This window comes from Sorex fumeus, unplaced genomic scaffold, assembly GCF_029834395.1.
Source record: "Sorex fumeus unplaced genomic scaffold, SorFum_2.1 ptg000050l, whole genome shotgun sequence".
NCBI classification, from domain to species: domain Eukaryota; kingdom Metazoa; phylum Chordata; class Mammalia; order Eulipotyphla; family Soricidae; genus Sorex; species Sorex fumeus.
Genome location: NW_026606107.1, coordinates 15,074,415 through 15,097,894, shown reverse-complemented (window position 1 = coordinate 15,097,894; position 23,480 = coordinate 15,074,415). Strand labels below are relative to the sequence as shown.

At 37.0% G+C, this 23,480-nt stretch overlaps 1 protein-coding gene across 5 annotated transcripts in view; it reads right to left on the bottom strand.

The window, feature by feature from the left end:
- RPS6KA6 (ribosomal protein S6 kinase A6) overlaps window positions 1-23,480 on the bottom strand; it is a 245,187-nt gene that overhangs the window by 168,094 nt on the left and 53,613 nt on the right. For 3 of the 5 annotated variants that reach the window (XM_056124119.1, XM_056124120.1, XM_056124121.1), the window contains exons 3-5: window positions 6,187-6,268; window positions 5,423-5,503; window positions 1,264-1,343 (exon numbers count right to left, since the gene is read on the bottom strand). The exons of 1 other annotated variant lie outside the window; for it this stretch is intronic. In XM_056124119.1, coding sequence (XP_055980094.1) covers window positions 1,264-1,343; window positions 5,423-5,503; window positions 6,187-6,268 — 243 coding nt within the window. Of the gene's footprint in view, window positions 1-1,263; window positions 1,344-5,422; window positions 5,504-6,186; window positions 6,269-23,480 lie in introns of those variants that run through there. One more of the 5 variants, XM_056124124.1, reaches the window with a different exon arrangement.

Here is a 23,480-nt window from a genome sequence, read left to right as displayed (position 1 = left end):
ATTTACCCTTATTCCAGTACCACAACATTTTGATTACTTTAACGATATAGTTATAAAATCAGTAATGTGATGCCTCTCAACTTTTCTTCCCAGGATGGCTATTCATGGGGTTTTACACTTCCATACAAATTTTAGTAGTTTTCATTATAATTTCTTGAAGAATATCATCAGAATCTTAGGAACTTGGATAAATATGTATAGTGCTTGGGGTAGCATATGCTTTTTTTAACAGTATTAATTCTTCTAATCCATGAACATGGAATGTTTGAGTATTTCTAGCAGTTTTATTAGTAATGCCACAAACCGAAAACATACACAAACAACTGATGGAATAGTAAACTACAGCATATCCATACAATAGTATACTGCTCAGCAGTAACAATGAATAACAGGCACAACCACACAGATTAATCTCAAATTAATAATGCTGAATTAAATAATCCAATTAAATAAATTATATACCAAATATTTTAGTAATATGAAATACTAATAACTGTAAACCAAATACAGGCAGAGAGCTGAGTCTCGACAGTGGGGTAGAATTTATCACAAATGGGCACAAGAAAATGCTGGACATAGTGCAAAAGCTAAATTTTGACTGTGATAAATTTTTCATAGGAATGTTCAAATGTAAATATTTATAGATCTGTTACTCCAAGTATATATAGTGTAGTATAAGTTAATTATGTCTTCATGAGGCTTTTTCATTTTTAAGTGAGTTGGGGTCACACTTGGCAGTGCTCAGGCTCAGTCCTGGCTATGTGCTCAGGGATCACTTCTAGCAGTGCACAGGGGACCTTTTGCAGTAAGATGGATAAAATACATCGAAGTTGCTGGCAAGGCAAGTACTTTACCTGCTATACTATCGCTATGGCCCCTCAGAAATCTTGCTCAAAACTGAATAAATTAAGCACTACACCCAGAAACATTTTGATAACTTGAGTAATCAAAGTCCTAGGCTTGTCCCTATTTACTTCATTTAGTTATTTATATTAATCTTGTGTAGAAGAGATTGATTTATTGAGTAGTGCATTCAAATAATCTTAATGATAGTCAGAAGAGATTATTGAGTAGCACATTCAGGTAATCTTAATGATAGTCAGAAAAGCTTATTAACTGGTACCTCCAATATTATAAAATGAAACAAAATAATCATCATTTAAATTTTCCTAAAAAGTCATTTTAAAGAAAAAGTAATTAGCATAAGAATAAAAATTAGTTTCTTGTTTCAATAAAATAGGGTAAAAATTTATATACAGTCACCTCTTTAGATAATCTTGTGAAGACGTCTCCTCCCCTGAGAAAATCCAGTATTAAATACAGCTTTCCTTCCGTCTGAAAGGCTAATTAGAAATTAAAGTTTGACAAGGGAACAATGTTAAAAGCTTAAACTGTTCATAATGTTCTGAATTAATATATTTTTAGAATTGTATTATCAAACACAATCAGCAAATCACATGACTCTGTATTGGGTAACAATAATTAAAAATTAAATCTATTACTGACAAAGCTAAAAATCCATTTTTAGAATATAACAACTCTTCATATGGCTTTATCTGGAAACTCCTATCACCATCACTTTGTGAAGCGTTATATTCTTCTGGAACTGCCTGAACTCTATCTTACTACAGCTTATTGAAAACCTAGTAATTCTTTCAGGCCCAACAAAAATTCCACAATTTGAAGCAATCTTGAGAAAAAATGTTGTAGATATCATATACTCTGATCTCAAGTTATAAGGCGTTATAAAAACAGCATTAGCATAAAATATTAATGCAATATTGTTATATAAATAAAAATCCGTCCTTTTTGGAAAAGATATTGCTCTATACCTGTTTCTTTTTCAGGTTGCTGTGTTTAATATTCTTTGTCATTAAAATGCAAAATATGGGTTTGGAGTGATAGTACAGTGGGTATGGCACCTGCCTTGTATGGGGCTGAACTGGGCTTAATACTCAGCATCCCACATAGTACCCCCCAAATACTCAGCATCCCACATAGTACCCTGAACAGTAACAGGAGTAATTCCTGAGTGCAGAGCCAGGAGTAAGCCCTGAGCATCACCAGGGCTCTGTGGCCTCCAAAAACTAAAACTAAAATAAATAAAGTACAAAATTATATACATTTTTAATATTATTTCTATGTTGTAAAGAAAAAAATACCATTCTTAAAAATAGTGCACATAACTAAAATTGCATCTCACATTTTGTTAATTTAAATACTTGTCTCAAAATTGCTTCAGTAAGTTATAACACATGCACTTAAAATAAATTGCCCATATTTTATTATCCCTGGAGTATTTTCAAGCTATATCAGTGAGTAAAGCTTCATTAATCACAGAGAATCTTACATGCTTTTTTCCCTTATTTGTACCTATTGTAATAATAACATAGTGTATTCAAAAATACAAGTAATATATCTGTAAAAGTTAATAACAACCATAAAAATACCATACACATATAAAATCAAAGGAATATAATGGAGATTCTTTAAATAAATAAATACATAAAGGTCAATTAATTTATTTTAAATGACGCAAGAATATAAAATGAGGAAAGGGCGCTGTCTTTTATGAACAGTGTTTGATGGAAACATTGAACAGATACCTTCAAAAGAATGAAAATGCTCTATCTTACACAATCCGTGAAAATTTATTTAAAATGAATTAGAAAAAAACACAGACTACACAACTTGAGGAGCAAAAGAGCTCAAAAGTCTCAGCACATACATTGGATACAAGACTTACAGGTTTGATCACCAGCACCATACGGTCCCCTGAGCACTTCCAAAAGTGAACCCAGAGCACAGAGCTCGGAGTCACCCTTGAATAACTCCAGGTGTGACCGAACTGCCAACAAGAAAAAAGCCTGAAACAATAATAATACTAAAAACACAAATGCTAAGAGGCTTGACAATGACACTGACAACAATTTTGGGGGGCCTGCCTCTAAAATCAAAGACAACAGAAACAAAATAATAAACATCAAAATAAAATTCTGCACAGCAAAGGAAATCAGCAGTAAAAAGAAATGGGATTCTACTAAACTGGAAAAAATCATTTTGAAATGACGTATTTGATAAGAGGCAATATTCAAAATTTATAAAGTACTCATACACCTTAAAAGGAAAATTAAAAATACAATTTTAAAATGATCAGAATATGTGAATAGACATTATTTTCCAAATTATACATAAAGAAGACTAATAGGTACATAAAAGGATGCAAACATCATCAATCATAAGGAAATATCAATCCAAGCCACAATGATATATCTCTTGATACCTCTCAAAATGGTTATTATAGAAAAAATAAGGAATGCTGGGAATTAGGAGAATAAAAGGAAATCTTGTGTAGTGTTGGTGGGAATGTAGATTTAAGATGTAACTATGAAAAAGTAATAGTTACTACAAAAATTATAAACCTAAACTACAGTAAGATAAAGTATTTCTGCTCCAAGATACTTATTGGAAGGAAATGAAAGTATTAATTCAAAAAGATATAAGAATGACCATGTACAACAGAGACATTACTTACAACAGACAACATGTAAAAACAAGCTAAGTGTCCATATATGGGTGAAGCAGTAAGTAATCTGTAGTATGTATATAAATGGAATATTTATGAGCCATAAAATTATGAAAATCTGGAGCATTCTGATAATCCAAAGGGCCAGAGAACAGGAGCATGGTTTAGATAAATGAGACCAGGAATTGATCCTCAGACCACACTATTCCCTGCGAAACTATAAGAAACAATCCTGAAAAAGTAGCCAGAAGTAGCCCCTAAGCACTACCAGGTATAGCCCAGAAAAAAACAATAACAAACTGCTGAGTTTTGTATCTGTTACATCATGAATGAACTTTGATAATGTGTTAAGTGAAATAAGTCTGAGAAAGGAAAATACCATATTGTTTCCCTAATAGAGAGCAAATTGTAGGTTGCCAGAATAGGGTAAGAGAAGGTGAAAGGGGGTAAAAAGGTACTAAAATTCAGTTGTAAATAAATGTGCCACAAATATGTGATATAAAACATGATAACTACATTAATAATGATTCACTGTGCTGTGTATTTGGAATTTGACTACAGATCCTCAAATTTAAGGATACAATAAAATTTTTTCTCCAAAGAAGAAAACGTATTACTACATATGGTGGTAAATGTTAGCTAAAATTGGTATGATCATCATTTCACAGTATATATGAACAATGAATCATTATGTCATATAACCCAAGCTACAATAGTTACTTATTAAATTTTTCTCCATTGAGAATTTTCTTTTTACTTGTCTTTATGTTATCTTTACTCTCTTATCCTTTAAAATTGCTTGCTGCCAATTTTGAGAATTCATATTTTATTTTTCTATCATATGGTGCTAATTCCACTTTCATTTATGCAATAAATTTGTTTACATGTCTATATTTTCTATACTTTAAAAACTTCTTTAGATAAGAGGCTGTTTAATATCTGTAATGTACATCACAAAATGCCATACTTTCTACACAATTAGTTTACTGATTAATGACAGTGTGGAGGTTAAACATGGGTCTTCAATCATTATTACTTTCATTTCAGTAGAGTAACAGTTAATGAAAAATAGTGGGTAGGACTTTCTTGTAGATATTTTGAGAGGACATTTTGTAGAAAACGCAACGTATCTTTTGTCAAAACTAGACTAATAATAACACCAATAACTGTTAAATTTTATCTCAAAAGCTCTGCATCCTCAGACCTTAGCACTGACTCAAGGTCTGCATCCTCAGATCTTAGCACTGACTCACTCAATGTAGCTGTTTGAGTATAGCAAGGATTGGTCTCAAGACCTCCTGAGCAGTGCTTAGAAGGACCACTTCAAAAATCTCAAAAAAGTGACCCAATACTCAGTGATTAAATTATGAATATTACTTTGAATTTTTCAGGAAAACATAATTCCATATTTTCAGTGGAATCAGAGTTAGAACTCAGAACTGTCTGACTCCAAGTTCATAGTTTTTCTGTTATAAGAATTCAAACTACTATATATCACCCAAAACTTATAAGAAAGAATTACAAGTAGACAAATACAAAGACATGGCCCTCTTCAATAAAACCAATAAATAAGATTAGTACACTTATTATATATGTAAGAAAAGTGTATCCAAATATAAGATTGTCTTAAATAAATTATCATAGTGGTTTTTATACTAGGATTATTTGAACTAAAATCCATTATAAAAAAGTCTCATAGAAATAATCAGATTCTATTTTGTTACAATAGTCATTTTAACAATAGGAAAAAACTACAAGTAAAAGCTGGTTATTAATTCCTAAAGCATAATTCTATTTTACATAATTTAAATATAGCCTGAAATACTATTTCCCGTTGTTCTCTGTAAGAAAATCTTGATATTCTAATTGCATAGATTAAAAATAAATACTACATACCATAATGCAATTTGACAATAAATGGATGATTTACTTCCACCAGTATATCTCTCTCCATCTTTGTTCGAACCCTGTCTCGAACTAAAAATGAAATGAATACAATATATTATTCATAAAAAATTCAGTAAAAATATCACCAATTAATAACATAAATATATTTTATTTTATATAGTATATGTATTATATATTATATGTAATATGTATTTATATAAGCACCTAAATTTGAAGTCTATATATTCCTATATAGTAATGAACATAGTGAAAAACAGTCAACAAACAGAGTCTAAATCTACAGAAGGCTTAAAATGACATAAAAATTATTTGACTAATACACATTCGCTATTTGTCTCCAAATATTTAAATGATATTATTTATTATTGAGCAAAGATACATTGAGGACAAATTTAGAAGTTGAGTTATATATGTATATACAGATAGTTTTGCTTTCTCTGTATGAAATATCGATTTGGTACAGAAAAAATATAAACAATATGATGATGAAATTATAAATTTAAAATTAAGTGTTATATTTACTTATATGTTATTTTATATCACAAAACTTTTTACCAAGGTATTCTCTCACTAAATTTGGACACAAAAGAATATTAAGCTTAAAAATATTACTTAGTAGCTGGAAAATTTTAATAAATACTAATGTTAAAAGAAAATAAAATCCATTTTAACTACATACAAACAATACACAAAACAATACTTATAATAAAACTTGGAAATTTATATTTTAATAAACATTCTTAAATATCTACCTTTTAAAGATGCTTTCTTTAATACCTTCATTGCATAGAGTTGCCCAGCATCAGGACCAGTTTTCTTTCTAACAAGGAAAACCTAACAGGAAAATTAAAAAGAAATAAATTTCACATGTCACATCTTGCTTCCTATATATACACATTAATACACACATATTTTCTTGCTATTTCTCAAGTTTTAAAGATATACATTACCATATAAATCACACTATAGTAATTCTCAATTAACCCTTTTCATTAAGTAAATCACACACAACAGAGAGTAAAAATTTATGGTATGTTGATAGACTTTAATAAATCTGTGAAACAAGAGGTAATAATGTAAAGAAAAACAATTTAAGCTAACAGCACCATTTTAGCTACTTATACTACCTTAATAAGGAGCAAATGTATACTATGAAAATTAAATTGAAACTGCCAAATCTACCTTCACATTGTTTCATTTTGGAAACAGTACTGTGAATTTTATTTTGTAATATAATACCAGAGGCAATATTATCTGCCAGGTAAAAGAAAAAGTCTACTTGAAATTTTATCTCCACAAATTAGATGAAAAAAATGTTTAAGTTAAAAATAAAATTACGAAATAATAACTATTTTTCAAACCAAGATCATAACTCACCCAAAGCCAAGATTTTTAAAAGCCTACTGTGAATGCAATATGGATTCACTGAAAATTATTTTATGAAAATTATTATCAGAGGACTTTTTTATTATTTGGGGGCCACCTCCAGTACAATGGTCTTACATCTGACTTTTTGTTTCTTTTTTGCGTTAAATTTTAATTAATTTTTAAATTTAAACTTAATTTTTGTAAAGTAGTTCACAATATTTTACAATATTTAGTACTTGAATAGCAATCCCAAGTCTACAGCCATACCATCCTGAATAAGCAGGATCTCATCGGATTGCCTGATATTTCTCTTTTTATTTTGGTTGTCTTCTACTTCATTTTTAAAATGAATACATATTTTATTTTTTATTCTACCATTTATTATTAATAAGTTTTTTTTTAATGAATCACCGTGGTGTACAGTTACAGACTTACAAACTTTTGTGCTTACATTTCAGTCATACAATGATCAAGTACTCATCCCTCCACCAGTGCCCATTCACCACCACCAATATTCCCAGTATCTGTTCCACCACCCTCACCCTATCCCTCCTCTCCACTACATCTGTGGCAGGCACATTCACTTTTAGTCTCTCTCTACTTTTTGGCATTGTGGTTCGCAATCCAGGTATAATGTGGCCATCATGTTTCGTCTATAGTCTACTTTCGGCACACATCTCCCATCCTGTGCGGGTTCTCCAAGTATTCTTTACTTGGTGATCCCTTCTCTTATCTCAGCTGCCTTGTCCCCCAGCATGTGAGGCCCATTTTCAAGCCATGGAGCAATCCTCCTGGTCCTTATCTCTTCTATCCTTGGGTGTTAGTCACCCATTCTGTTACTATATTTCACAAATGAGTGCAGTCTTTCTATGTCTGTCCCTCTCTTTCTGACTCCTTTCACTTAGCATGATCCTCTCCCTGTTGATCCACTTATATGAAAACCTCATAATTTCATCTTTTTAACAGCTGCATAGTATTCCATTGTGTATATGTAGCAAAGTTTCTTTAACTACTTATCTGTTCTCGGGCACTTGGGTTGGATTTTTTTCTTCCATATTCTGGCTACTGTGAACAGTGCTGCAATGAACATACAAGTGCAGATGTCATTTTGAGTATAGTACTTTGCATCTCCGGGATATGTTCCCAGAAGTGTTACTGCTAGGTCAAATGGGAGCTTAATATCTAATTGTTCGAGAAACACTCATACTGTTTTCCCAAAGGGCTGAACCTGAAATTTGATCATGAAGCAGTCCTGGTTGTGCTGGGGGACCATATGCAGTGCCTGAGATTAAATCACGGTCAGCCATGTAAGGCAAGCACCTAATCCCTGTACTTTCTCTTCAACCTACCTAACCCCCTGCACTACACCTCTTGCCCCAAGGAAATAATTTTTCATTTAAAAATTAGTTTAACATATTCATTACTTCAAGCTGCCACCTTAAACACAATATTTTCTTTTTTTTTTATTAGTGAAGCACCATGAGGTACAGTTGTAGATTTACATGTAGATTTACAAATCCTTGTGCCTGAGTTTCGGTCATACAATGATCAAATACCCATCCCTCCACCAGTGCCCATTTCCCCCCCCCCACCCTGCCTCTGTGGCAGGGCATTCCCCTTTGTTCTCTCTCTCCTTTTGGGTGTTGTGGTCTGCAAAAGAGGCATTGAGTGGCAATCATGTTCAGTCCATAGTCTACTTTCAACATGTATTTCCCCTCCTGGGAGGATCCTCCAAACACCTTTCATTTGGTGTTCCCTTCTCTATCTGAACTGCCCTTTCCCCTAGAATATCCGGCTGGCCTCTAAGTTAAGGAGTAATCCTCCTGGTTTTGATCTCAGCTATTCTTAGGTATTGATCTCATATTTTGTTGCTTTATATCCCCCAGATGAATGCAATTTTTCTATGTCTATCCCTCTCTTTCTGACTCATTTCGCTTAGCATGATACTTTCCATATTGTACCACTTGTATGTAAATTTCATGACTTCATCTTTTCTAAGAGCTACATAGTACTCCATTGGGTAGATGTACCAGAGTTTCTTTAACCAGTCATCTGTTCTTGGGCACTAAGGTTTCTTCCAGTTTCTGGCTATTGTAAAGAGTGCTGCAATGAACAAACAAGTGCAGATGTCACTTCGACTACACATTTTTGCCTCTCTGGGGTATATTCCCAGGAGTGATATCGCTGGGTCAAATGGGAGCTCAATTTCTGATTTTTTGAGAAACGTCCATAATGTTTTCCAAAAGGGCTGAACTAGTCGATATTCCCACCAACAGTGAAGGAGTGTCCCTTTCTCGCCACATCCGCGACAGCATCAGTTGCTTTTGTTCTTTTGAATGTGGGCCAGTCTCTGAGGTGTGAGATGGTATCTCATTGTGGTTTTGATCTGCATCTAACCTGATGACTAATGATGTAGAGCATTTTCTCATGTGCTTTTTTGCCATTAGGATTTCTTCTTTGAGAAAGTGTCTGTTCATTTCATTGCCCCATTTTTGGATGGGGTTGGATGTTTTCTTCTTGTGGAGTTTAACCAGTATTTTGTATAACCTGGATATCAACCCCTTGTCAGATGTGTATTTGGCGAATATCCTTTCCCATTCTGTAGACTGTCTTTGTATTTTGGTCACTGTTTCTTTGGAGGTGCAGAAGCTTCTTAGTTTAAGATAGTCCCATTTATCTATCTCTGTTTTTACTTGCTCGGCCAGTGGTGTGGCATCTTAGAAAGTACCATTAGCCTCAATGTCATGGAGGGTTTTGCCAACTTTGTCTTCAATGTACCTTATGGTGTCTGGACTGATGTTGAGGTCTTTAATCCATTTTGATCTTATTTTTGTACATGGTGTTAGGCAGAGTTCTGAGCCCATTTTTTTGCATGTAGCCGTCCAGTGATGCCAGCACAATTTGTTAAAGAGGATTTCCTTACTCCACTTCACATTTCTTGCACCTTTATCAAAGATTAGATGATCATATGATTAAGGGGAGATGTCAGTGTATTCAACCCTGTTCCATTGGTCTGCAGTTCTGCTTTTGTTCCAGTACCACGCTGTTTTAATTATTACTGCTTTGTAGTAGAGTTTGAAGTTAGGGAGGTTGATTCCTCCCATTTTCTTTTTCCCAAGAATTGCTTTAGCTATTCGTGGGGGCTTATTGTTCCATATAAATTTCAGGAGTGTTTGCTCCATTTCTTTGAAGAATGTCATGGGTATCCTTATAGGGATTGCATTGAATTTATACAATGCTTTCGGTAGCATTGCCATTTTGACAATGTTAAGTCTCCCGACCCATGAGCAGGGGATATCTTTCCATTTCCTCATGTCCTCTTTTATTTCCTGAAGTAGCGTTTTGTAGTTTTCTTTGTACAGGTCCTTTACTTCCTTAGTTAAGCTGATTCCTAGGTACTTGATTTTCTGGGGCACAATTGTGAACGGGATTGTTTTTTTCATGTTGCTTTCTTCTCTCTCACTGTTTGCGTATAGGAAAGCCATGGACTTTTGGGTATTGATTTTATAGCCTGTAACTTTACTATACGAGTCTATTGTTTCTAGGAGTTTTTTGGTGGAGGTTATTGGGTTCTCTAAGTATAGTAACATATCATCTGCGAATAGTGAGAGCTTGATTTCTTCCTTTGCTACCTGAATGTCCTTAATATCTTTCTCTTGCCTAATCGCTATTGCAAGTATTTCCAGTACTATATTGAACAGCACTGGAGAGAGTGGGCATCAATGTCTCGTCCCTGATCTTAGAGGGAAGGCTCTCAGATTTTCCCCATTGAGGATGATGCTTGCTGTAGGCTTGTGGTAGATGGCTTTAACTATGTTGAGGAAAGTCCCCTCTATACCCATTTTGGCTAGGGTTTTCATCATAAAGGGGTGCTGGACCTTGTCAAATGCTTTCTCTGCATCTATTGATATGATCATATGCTTTTTATCTTTTCTTTTGTTGATATGGTGGATTATGTTGATTGATTTCCGAATGTTGAACCATCCTTGCATCCCTGGGATAAATCCTACTTGGTCATGGTGTATGATCTTTTTGATGAGTAGCTGGATTCTATTTGCTAGTAGTTTGTTGAGGATCTTTGCATCTGTGTTCATCAGGGATATCGGCCTGTAATTCTCTTTCTTTGTGGTATCTCTGTCTGCTTTTGGTATCAGTGTGATATTCGCTTCGTAGAAACTATTCGGAAGTGTTTTTGATATTTCAATTTTGTGGAAAAGCTTAAAGAGGATTGGGAGCAAGTCTTCTTTAAAGATTTGGATGAATTCACTAGTGAATCCATCCGGGCCAGGGCTTTTGTGCTTGGGGAGACGTTTTATTACCATTTCAATTTCCTTGATGGTGATAGGTCTGTTCAGGTATTCCAGGTCTTCTTGGTTCAGCCTTAGGAGTCTGTAGGAGTCTAGGAATTTATCCATTTCTTCGAGGTTTTGATGTTCCGTGGCATAAAGCTTCTCAAAGTACTCCCTGAGGATCCTTTGAATTTCTGTAGTTTCTGTTGTGATGACCCTCTTTTCATTTCTGATTCGGTTTATTAGGGTTTTCTCTCTCCCCTTCTTTGTGAGTTTTGCTAGAGGCTTATCGATCTTGTTAATTTTCTCAAAGAACCAGCTCTTGGTTTCATTGATCTTTCGGATTGTTTTTTGGGTTTCCATCTCGTTAATCTCTGCTCTGAGTTTTATTATTTCCTTCCTCCTGTTCGGGTTGTGCTCCTTTTGTTGGTCCTTCTCCAAGCTCTTAAGCTGTGATGTTAGTTTATTTATGTGGGCTCGCTCCTCCATTCTGAGGAATGCTTGTAGAGCTATAAACTTTCCTCTTAACACAGCTTTTGCTGTGTCCCATAAGTTTTGGTAACTCGTGTCCTCATTTTCATTCGTTTCTAGGAATCTTTTGATTTCCTCTTTGATTTCCATTCTAAGCCACTCATTGTTCAATAGCGCACTGTTTAATTTCCAGGTGTTTGATTTAGTTTTCTGTTTTTGTGTGTGATTTACTTCTAATTTAAGCGCATTGTGGTCTGAGAAGATTGTTGATACAATCTCTATCTTCTTAATTTTATGGAGATATGTTTTGTTGCTCAGCATGTGGTCTATCTTGGAGAATGTTCCATGTACGCTTGAGAAGAATGTGTATTCAGCCTTTTGAGGATGAAGTGTCCTGTATATATCTACTAAGTCCCTTTCTTCCATTGTTTCCCTCAGATTAAGTATGTCCTTGCTAACTTTGAGTCTGGTTGATCTATCCAGAGGTGACAAAGCGGTGTTGAAGTCTCCCACTAGTATTGTGTTGCTATTGATGTCTTTTTCCAAATCTATGAGTAGTTGTTTTAAGTACTTTGCTGGTCTCTCATTAGGTGCATATGCATTTATTATTGTAAGTTCTTCCTGTTGTATAGATCCTTTGATCACTAAGAAATGGCCTTCACTGTCTCTTATGACCTTCTTCACTCTGAAATCGATGTGGTCTGATATTAAGGTGGCTACCCCAGCTTTTTTATGGGAGCTGTTTGCCTGTAGGATTGTTTTCCAGCCTTTGACTCTGAGTCTGTGTTTGCTTTGACTATTAAGGTGTGTTTCTTGCAGGCAGCAGAATGTTGGGTTCAATTTTCTAATCCATCCAGCCACTCTGTGTCTTTTAATTGGTGCGTTTAGCCCATTGACATTGAGAGAGATTACTGTTATGGGATTTTGTCCCGTTGTTCTGTTGAAATTAGGTGTATTTGAGGGGCCTGTCCTGTCTTAAAGTAGCCCATTTAGTTGTTCTTGTAATCATGGTTTTGAGTGTATGAAGTTCCTGAGCTGTTGTTTGTCTGTGAAACTGTGTGTTGTTCCTTCTATTATGAATGAGAGTCTCGCTGGGTAAAGTATTTTTGAAGAGGCATTTATTTCATTGAGTTTTCTCACTATGTCCCACCACTGTTTTCGGGCCCTGAGGGTTTCATCAGAAAAATCAGCTGTGAATTTTAAGGATGCTCCTTTGTAAGAGATTTCTTTTTTCGATCTTGCTACTTTCAGAATTTTGTCTCTGTCTAAAGTTTTGGTCATTTTGATCAGGATGTGTCTTGGGGTATTTTTGTTCGGATTTCTTCTAGCTGGTACCCTTCGGGCCTCCTGAATGTGGTCACAAGTTTTCTTCAGCTCTGGAAATGTTGTAGCAATGATGTCTTTGACAGTTTCTTCTTCATCAGGGTTTTCTTCCTGTCCCTCTGGGACTCCAATAATTCTTATGTTACCCCTCTTGGCTTCATCACGATCTTCTCTTGCCATCTGTTCCCGAACTGTGAGTCTCTTTTCCATTTTCTGCTCTTTTCTGGCGAGTCTCTGAACTTCATCTTCAAGCTCACTGATTCTGTTCTCAGCAGCTGTTACTCTGCTTCTGAGGCCTTCCACTGAGGTTTTCAATTCGCCTACCAGGGTTTTCAGGTCCGACATTTCCGATTGCATTTTTCTCATTTCTGCCTTCAAATCCTCTTGTCTTTTATTGGCATTGCTTTCCATTGTTTCTTTTAGTTCCCTAAGCATCCTAACTAGCTCCCTTCTGAATTCCTTGTCAGAGAGGTTGTCTAATACTACAATACTGTTGGTGTCTTCTGGGCTTGCCTCTTCAATAAGAAAGTTTGGTGGGCTTTTGCGTTGCTTTACCATTGTGACCAGTGTGCTTTAGTCCTTCACCTTCACTGTTACTATTCTGGTTGAGTGAGGAGAGAGTTCCCGGATCCCTTCAGCTTTGTTGCCGCGGGATCTGATGTTGCCTCAGTTCCCGTCCTGCGCAGGTCAAGGGAGAAAACCGGCAATTCTAGGGGATCAAGCTAGCTGCGCATTCCCTGGGGGAGTCTCAAGCCGTGGGGTAGGCTGTACCTGGTTGAATGAGGAGAGACTGCCAGGAGCCGTTCAGTTTTGTTGCCAAACAATGGGCCTCGGTTCCGTCCAGCACAGATTATACTATTCTCTCTTATAGTGGGAAGGGATTATGGATAAGTTTTTGTCCATGGTAGGCACCCTTCTACGTTTCTGAGTTTGACGTTCTTCTCAGTCAGGCGTTATTCTTTGTTTTATAACAGACATTGAGTGAAACTTTTGGAGGAGGTGCTATTTGGAAATGAACTTATACAGCTGTTTTCAAACAGGTCTTTGTTGGAACTGGAGGGGAGGAGCCGAGGGACTGGTGGTCGGTCCCTCGGAGGTGGACGGGCGCTTTCCCCACTGGGCTTCAGGCGGGAATCTGAGGCGCGGCTGGGGGGGCAGGAGCACTTCCCGGCTGGACGCCCCCGACCCACCTGGAGGGGAGGAGCCGAGGGACTGGTGGTTGGTCCCTCGGAGATGGGCGGGCGCTTTTCCTAAACACAATTTCTATGCAAATATAGCATGAACAAAAATATCAGGAAGTAATTAATTTGTTCAGATAAAATTTCCGATGGGAAAACTTGTGTGTAAATGTGTTCTCTTATTCCCAGTGTTTAGATCAAACCCTTAATATTTCTATGTGGTCATTATGTATCAGCTTTCTGGGGGAAGGTAGAGTAGTTATTTCATGGAGTCTCTGCTTTCTTGTAAGCCAGACGGAAAGCATTAGACTGAAACTCAAGGACAATTTCAGCTTCAGTTTTCACTCATCTAGTGTAGTGCTTCTAACATGTTTTGTGCTGATAAACAGGTTTCCCTCCTTTCTTTCAATATACCAGAGACCATATTTTTATATAATAAAAAAGAATTTGCAAAAAAATCTTGTAAGCCATACAAAAAATCTTCATAAACTTATGATTGTGCACAAAAAAACTTCTTTCAAACTTTCTGAAATTTTTACTTTGTTTCAAAATTTTTACTCTTGGTTTTTTAACATGTCTCACAGTGGACCAATACCACACAACTTATATCATATCAGGAGCAGACAAGAAAGATTTCATGTTAACAAATGATTACATTTCAGTAACATAAACCATAGTTGGAGGGGAATAGGTCTCATCATTAATCAAATTATTGATTTTTGCACATCACCACAAATAAATCTATACTGAATGTGCCAATAAATTAAAATCACTACTCTATATCACTCCGTTGTCTAAGATCTAGCCTAAACTACAAGTGTCACTGGAGGCAGTATTGGTATCAATATATTTTATGTTTAAAACCCAACTATTAACTTTGTAAATCAATGTTCTTTAATTAAATGTTTAAATATATATCAATGAAAAATCTTGCAATGTAGGTCACAACAGAGACGATTTCAGTGACTTTTATTTCATTATTTTTAGTGATTAAAAATTTGGAAGGGATTATTTCCAAATAGGCATATTTCTCAGTGGTAAAATTATAAGAATGAGCAGGGTGATTTTTTTCATAAAAATAGAAGCACTGGAATATAAAGTAACCTAAACAAACTTTTAACTCAGAATTCTTGATTATAGAAAAGCACCATTTAAACCTGATTAGACATAACTATCTAACTCAGTTAAAATGAGATTCTAAATATCATACAAAACCTAATGATATGCTAAAGAAGCTGTTACAAAATATGTATGTTTGCTCACTTGTTATTTTGATGGGGAATGAGGGACACACACCCAGCAGTGGTCAGGATTTACTCCTGGCATTTTTGTCGTGTCATTCAGTGATCACCCATGGCAGGATCAGGGCACCATATATGGTTCTGGGGATCAAACAGTTGACTGCATACACTAAACTTACCCTATCTCCCCTGTATTATTGCTCTGTAACTCATCTGTTGTTGTTCTTGCTGCTGCTGAGTGTATTCCCTTATCCTAGAGTTTCTCCCCAATTTTTATCAAATGATTTATGATACTGTTAATGAGCTTCATACACACAATGTTCTAACACCATACCCATTACCACAGTGTCAGTTATATTCTACTGATGACCTATGGATCCCTCCTATCTGCTTGGTAAACTCAGTTCTGTAGGTCAATTTTCAGGTTCTTTGGCAATCTGTTATTGGCTTACTAAATTTCTTTATATTCCACAAAAGAACGAAATCATTCTCTTTCTGTCACTTTCCTTCTGCCTCGTTTCACTCAGAATAATATCCCTGGTTCTATCTATGTTGTAGCAAACTGCATGATTTTGTCTATTCTCAGAGCTGAGTACTATTCCACTGCAATGTTCACCTATTTTTATCAAGTTTTCAGTTGCCAGGAAACATGTGATTTCTACATATTTATGAAGAAGACTTAAGAGAAATTGTTCATCAGTTTTTAATCAGTATAGCAAATTAATTTCCACAACACATTAATATGCTTCAAGACTAAGCAACAAGCATATTTCTAAAACAGGTTATCTAAGGTTTTCCACTCAGCTTCACCAAGAGGGAATATAAATGATATGGATATTTTCCCTTGTCAATCTTTTCCAGGAAAGCACTACTTATTCTGACCTCAGAAAACCTTTGCAATCTTAAGCATATTGAAGACTCTAACATCCTATAATATTTAACGTTATATATGATGATATATGCTACATTAGAAATTACAGAAGAAATAAATTAACCTTGCATTGACTCACTGCAAATACACCAGTTATATTTAAACATTCCGCATTTGCGGCCATGCGACTTTTTATTTACATTTATTTAAGTTTTCAGGGTACCTTAAATATCCCACCCACACGGCAGAGCCTGGCAAGCTGTCCGTGGTCTATTCGATATGCCAAATCCAGTAAAAAAAATGGATCTCATTCCCTAGACCCTGAATACGGCAGAGTCGAGAAGGATATGGAAGAAGAGGGTGATAAAATCCCAAGGCAAAAATAGGCTGTCAAAACTAAGAAAGACAAAAATGGTTGTCTGTACTTTCAATGCACCTACGCTGGCATCTGATGCATCCATTGAGGACCTGATGGTACAAGCGTGAAAGTCCAAGCTGGCAAAACAATGCAGAGAAGCCAGCAAGGATGATCTCAAAGACAGGAGAACAGTGGTGCTGGTAGATGCGGCAGAAGCCAGGAAAAGCATTCGTAATGCCCGCCTGTCCTTCACCAACTATAAGACCAAGATGACTGCCCTCCAACATCCTGATGGATCTATCACATCTTCCAGAAGGGCAATAAGTAAAAAGTAAAAGTAAAGGCCCTCCCGTTGATCATCGATTTGCTCGAGCGGGCCCAGTAACGTCTCCATTGGAGACTTTGTTGTTACTGTGTCTGGCATATCAAATACTCTCGGTAGCTTGCCGGGCTCTCCGAGAGGGGCTGAGGAATCGAACTCGGGTCGGCCATGTTGGCTGCGTGCAAGGCAGACGCCCTACCCGCTGTGCTATTGCTCCAGCCCCCAGAAGGGCAATGGAGAAGATTATTCATGAAGGGCAATGGAGAAGATTATTCATGACTTCTACTCAGATCTCTTTAATAGCCACGTTCACTTGCCCACATACCACATTCTGCACGATGGATATATTGTTCAGAATGTTCTCCCTTCCGAAATTCAACACACCATCTCGTCGGTAAAGACACAGAGACCTCCTGGCCCAGACAAGATCAGATCTGAACACATGAAGAACTTGCCATCAGTACTCATCAATACACTGGCTCGGCTCTTCACACACTACCTGTCTGAATGCAAGGTTCCATCCCAATGGAAAACCAGCAATACTGTACTACTATACAAGAAGGGAGACATCCACGCCATTGGCAACTATCGCCCGATCTTCCTATTGTCTGTCATCTACAAACTGTTCACTCGAGTCATCCTGAATAGGATTAGCAGAACACTAGATGAAGGACAACCATGTGAACAAGCCGGGTTCCAAAAAGGATTCAGTACCATCGACCATATCCACATGATTACTAAGCTCATTGAGGTTTCTCAGGAGTTCAAGATGCCACTCTGTCTAATGTTCATTGATTTAAAGAAGGCCTTTGATACTGTTGAGACGGAAGTGGTCATAGGAGCTCTAGCCAATCAGGGTGTACAAACTCAATACATAAGGATCCTCCGTGAGCTCTATTACGGATTCACTACCAGGATCTCACCATTCTACAAAGAAGTAATCATCCATGTCAAGAGAGGGGTCGGGCAGGGTGAAACCATTTCACCAAAACTCTTCAGTGCCACCCTCAAGAACATCATGCGACGACTTGGAATGGGAAGAAATGGGAGTGAAGATAGATGGTCGGCAACTACACCACCTCCGCTTTGCTGATGACATCGTTCTAATAACACCAAACATCAGCCAAGTGGCACAAATGCTGACCGAATTCGACCGTGAGTGTGGAAAGGTCGGACTACAGCTGAATCTTATGAAGACAATGTTTATGAGAAACAGCCTTGTTCCTGATGCTCCATTTGCTCCCAATGGAACAACCACCTCCAAATGCAACATATATATATATATATATATATATATATATATATATATATATATACACACAGAAGCCGGGAAAAGTATTCGTAACGCCCGCCTGTCCTTCGCCAAGTACAAGACCAAGATGACTGCCCTCCGACGTCCTGATGGATCCATCACATCCTCCAGAACGGCAATGGAGAAGATTATCCATGACTTCTACTCAAATCTCTCCGATAGCCATGTCCACTTGCCGACATACCAAATTCCACATAATGGATATGTCGTTCCCAACGTTCTCCCTTCCGAAATCTGACACGCCATTTCGTCGGTAAAGAAACAAACAGCACCCGGCCCAGACAAGGTCAGACCTGAACACCTGAAGAACCTGCCATCAGTAGTCATCAATACACTGGCTCGGCTCTTCACTCGCTACCTGTCTGAATGCAAGGTTCCATCCCAATGGAAAACCAGCAGGACCGTACTACTGTTCAAGAAGGGAGACATCCATGACATTGGCAACTATTGCCCGATCTTCCTATTGTCTGTCATATACAAGTTGTTCACTCGAGTCATCCTAAATAGGATTGGCAGAACACTAGATGAAGGAAAACCATGCGAGCAAGCAGGGTTCTGCAAAGGATTCAGCACCATTGACCATATCCACACGATAACCAAGCTCGTTGAGGTTTCTCGGGAGTTCAAGATGCCGCTCTGTTTAACGTTCATTGATTTTAAAGAAGGCCTTTGATTCTGTTGAGACGGAAGCAGTCATTGAAGCCCTAGCCAATCAGGGCATTCAAGCCCAATACATCAGGATCCTCCGTTAGCTGTATTGCGGATTCACTACCAGGATCTCACCATTCTACAAAGAAGTGATCGTTGATGTCAAGAGAGGGGTGCGGCAGGGTGATACCATTTCACCGAAACTCTTCAGTGCCACCCTTGAGAACATCATGCGACAACTGGAATGGGAAGGAATGGGAGTGAAGATAGATGGTCGGCAACTACACCACCTCGGCTTTGCTGATAACATTGTTTTAATAACACCAAACATCAGCCAAGCGGCACAAATGCTGGCCGACTTTGACCATGAGTGTGGAAAGGTAGGACTACAGCTGAATCTTACGAAGACAATGTTTATGAGAAACAGCCTCGTTCCTGATGCCCCATTCGCTCTCAAGGGAACGACCATCTCCGAATGCAACAGCTATGTGTACCTAGGTCGAGAGGTCAACATGACAAATGACCTGGCACCCGAGCTGCGCAGGAGGAAGAGAGCGGCTTGGAACGCCTTCAAGAACATCGAAGAAATAGCTAAGAGTACGAAGAACCTCTGGCTCCTGGCACATCTCTTTGATTCCACTGTTCTTCCTGCATTAACATATGCCTCAGAGACATGGGCCCTACGCAAACAAGATGAGAACGCTATTCAGGTCTCCCAAAGAAGAATAGAAAGAGCTATGCTTGGAATATCACGTTTCACTCAAATGAGAGACAGAATCTGTAGTTCTGACATCCGTAGACGATCAAGAATCAGGGACGCTGTCTCATTTGCCAAGGTGTCGAAAATCAGATGGGCTGGTCACGTAATGAGATTTAAAGACGACCGCTGGACTAGAGCTGTTACTGACTGGATTCCACGGGATGTCAAAAGACCGCGTGGCCGCCCACCTACCAGATGGTCAGACTTCTTCGTCAAGATCATGAACGATCGGTTTGAGGCCCTTCATGTTACCGGAGCGTACAGATGACATTGGGCTACACTAGCACGCGACAAGGACAAATGGAGACGTTACTGGCGCCCGCTCGAGCAAATCGACAACTAACGGGAAGTTAAGTGATTTAGTGATTATATATATATATATATATATATATATATATATATGTCGAGAAATCAACATGATGAATGACCTGGCACCTGAGTTACGCAGGAGGAAGAGAGCGGCTTGGAATGCCTTCAAGAGCATTGAAGAAATAACTAAAGAGGACAAAGAACCTCCAGCTACGAGAACATCTCTTCAATTCCACTGTTCTTCCTGCATTAACATATGCCTCAGAGACCTGGGCCCTATGAAAACAGGATGAAAATGCTATTCGGGTCTCTCAAAGAGGAATCTAAAGAGCTATGCTTGGAGTATCACGCTTCACTCAAATGAGAGATAGAATCCAGAGTTCTGATCTCCATTAATGCTCAAGAATCAGGGACGCTGTCTTATTTGCCAAGGCATCAAAATCAGATGGGCTGGACATGTAATGAGGTTTAGAGACGACCGCTGGACTAGAGCCATTACTGACTGGATTCCACGGGACATCAAAAGATTGCATGGACGCCCACCTACAAGATGGTCAGACTTCTTCATCAAGACCCTGAATGATCGGTTTGAGGCTCTGCATGTTCCTAGAATGAACAGATGCCATTGAACTACGCTAGCACACAACAGGGATTAATGGAGACGTTACTGGCACCCACTCGAGTAAATTGATGAATAACAGGGGATCAAGTGATCAAGTGATCAAATGATATGTAAACATAAGTGTTTTATAAAGATAAATATAGATTCAAAACATTAATGAGAATGACACTGATATACATATTGGTAAATATCTGATACCTGACTTAACAGACATAGCTGTATTCTCATAGTTGATTAATTTATTGCAGTAAAACTATTTTGCTTAAAGTGTAAGAAGAAAATCAGATCTCACATGTATTTGTAAAACGTAAAAAACATTTTAATAACCATTTCATACAATTTTGGTTTTCTTTTAATAAAAAATAAATGACAGTTTCCTAAAGATTAGTTGCAATAGAAATTTTTTTTCTTTTTCTACTTAAGTACAATTTTCTTCTTTTTTAATTGGATCACCTTGAGCTAAACTTACAGAGCTTTAATGTTTGAGTTTAAGTCATACAATGATCAAACATAACAGCAATGATAAACCATCCACTTTGAAAGGAGTCTGATCTAATAACATTACATTACATATAACTAATAATATACACTGACCATATTAAATGTGTTTATTGAATTATGAAAATATTTCAAATATGGTTGCGAGCAATATCATCATAAATGTATTTTGACTATCAAGAAACTATCGCGTTTGAGATGGCACATAATTTTTAAAAATTATGTTTTACTTCCAATATCATATTTTGTCATTCATAAAATATACTAAGTTGATTTCTATGAAATAATAGACGTACTATAAAAATTTTTCTGTTCTTTCTTTTCTGGCCACACCTGTACTCAGGTTTTACTCCTGGTTCTGCACTCAGGGATCACTCACAGTGGTATTTGTGACCATAGCAGTGCCAGTGAGCAATCTTGGGTTAGCTGGTTTCAAGCAAACATCTTACCCACTATATTATCACTCTGTCTTGCATTCGTTTTTTAAACTTATTTACTGAATCACTCTGAGACAGACCATTACAAAGCTGTTAATGCTTGGAATTCAATCATACATTTTTGAAAGAAAATAAAAATCTATCAAATGCCCAAATTTAAGTAACTTTGTCAATTGTTATTCCAGGTACAAATGGGTTTCCATGAAAAAAGTTCATTCCATAACTCAAAAATTAACACAAATGCTCTGCCTTTCAAGAACCATCCGATCTATGCAGATAAAATATTTTGTGTATACTTCTCAATTCACATAACATAAAGTTAAGAACTTTAATCAGAGATTGTAATTTGATATATTTATTTATTGTCAGTTTCTTTACCAAGGATGTTCTTTTTGTTTTGTTTTGTTTTGTTTTGTCACAGATAGCCATGTTCTGGCATTACTCCTAGCTCTGTCCTCATGGTAGCTGGGGTATCATATGGGATACCTGGGATTGAACCCCAGTCAACTACTTGTAAATCAAGCAATTTACCCAGTGTATTATGTATCCATCCCAATACATAAAAACATTCATTTTTTAATTTAATTTTTATTTTGTCCATATGAAATTACAAAGTTACTTAAGATTAGGTTTCAGGCACACAATGATCCACACCAATCCCTTCACTGGTATCCACTTCACTCCATAATGCCTCCTCCATTTGCCTCCCACCCACAAGTCTGCTTCTATGAGACATGCTCTGTGTGTGTATGTGTGTTGCAATGTGGTTCTCAGTACTTTTGCTGATAGGATAGGATTTCATACATAACACTTGACCATTTTACAGTAGCACCTCCTCCTCCAGGTTGAACGTGTTCCTCAACCATAGATGTTGTCCTACCATGTTCCATCCCCCTAACCCCTCAGGTGGCATGTTTCCTGATGAATAGTCTTCATGTTCTTGTCTCCACTGCCTTTTACTATTCATTATTCTACAATTATGTTTCTTTATGTCCTGCATATAAGAGAAATCATTCTGCATCAGTCTTCTAACTCTTCACTCAACAAGACACTCTCTAGGTCCCTCATGTAACAACAAACTGCATGATTTTATCTTTTCTTATGATATTCCAAATAATATTTCATTATGTATGTGTACCTTAGTTTATCCTGTCATTTACTCTTGGAGACTTGGATTGTTTGCAGATTTTAGCTATTATGAATAGTTCTACAAGGTACATAGGGGTGCAAATGTCTTTTCTCCATTTTATTTTTGGGTTTTACATCAAGGACATTCTTATGTAACATTTTAACTGCATGTATTTCTACAAACTGCATAGTAGATCATTTTATTCTTCAATGATTCTATAATAAAACTATGTTTATACACTACAGCTTTGTGTCAGTGTCAAATGTTACAAAAATAATATTTGTGTTTTTATGAAACATAATGAACCCTGAGGTACCCTAAAATGCCTTGCACAAGTCCAGGGTTGGACAGGCCACACTTTTAGACTGATCACTCTAGATTATAGTACTAGAAAGAATGAAAAGGGGCTGAAGCGATAGTACAGCGGGTAGGGCGTTTGCCTTGCACAAGGCCAACCCAGGTCCGATTTCAAGCATCCCAAAAGGACCCCCAAGCACCGCCAGTTAATTTCTGAGTATAGCACCAGGAGTAACCTCTGAGCATTGCAGGGTGTGACCACCTCCCCCCAAAAAGTATGAAAAGACTGAAGCATAGAGGAAAAAAGAGAGAATCATAGTAGAAGCAAAAGAACAGTCCAGCTATTCAGAAATTCACTTGCGCAAAGAATACATTTAATTAAGTAACTCTTCAAATTCCTTGTAGTATCCTAATATGATATATATATATATATGAAATCAGTGGAGGAAGAAGAGAACTGGAAGTAATGGGTGAACGGGCATCAGGGCTTCAGTTACACTGGTGATATAGATGAGTGGTATAGAGATATATGTAAAACACAGACTCAACCAAACTAAAAACATGAGATCTAAGCCACAGACACTAAAACATTGTAATGTGCCTTACAATTTGA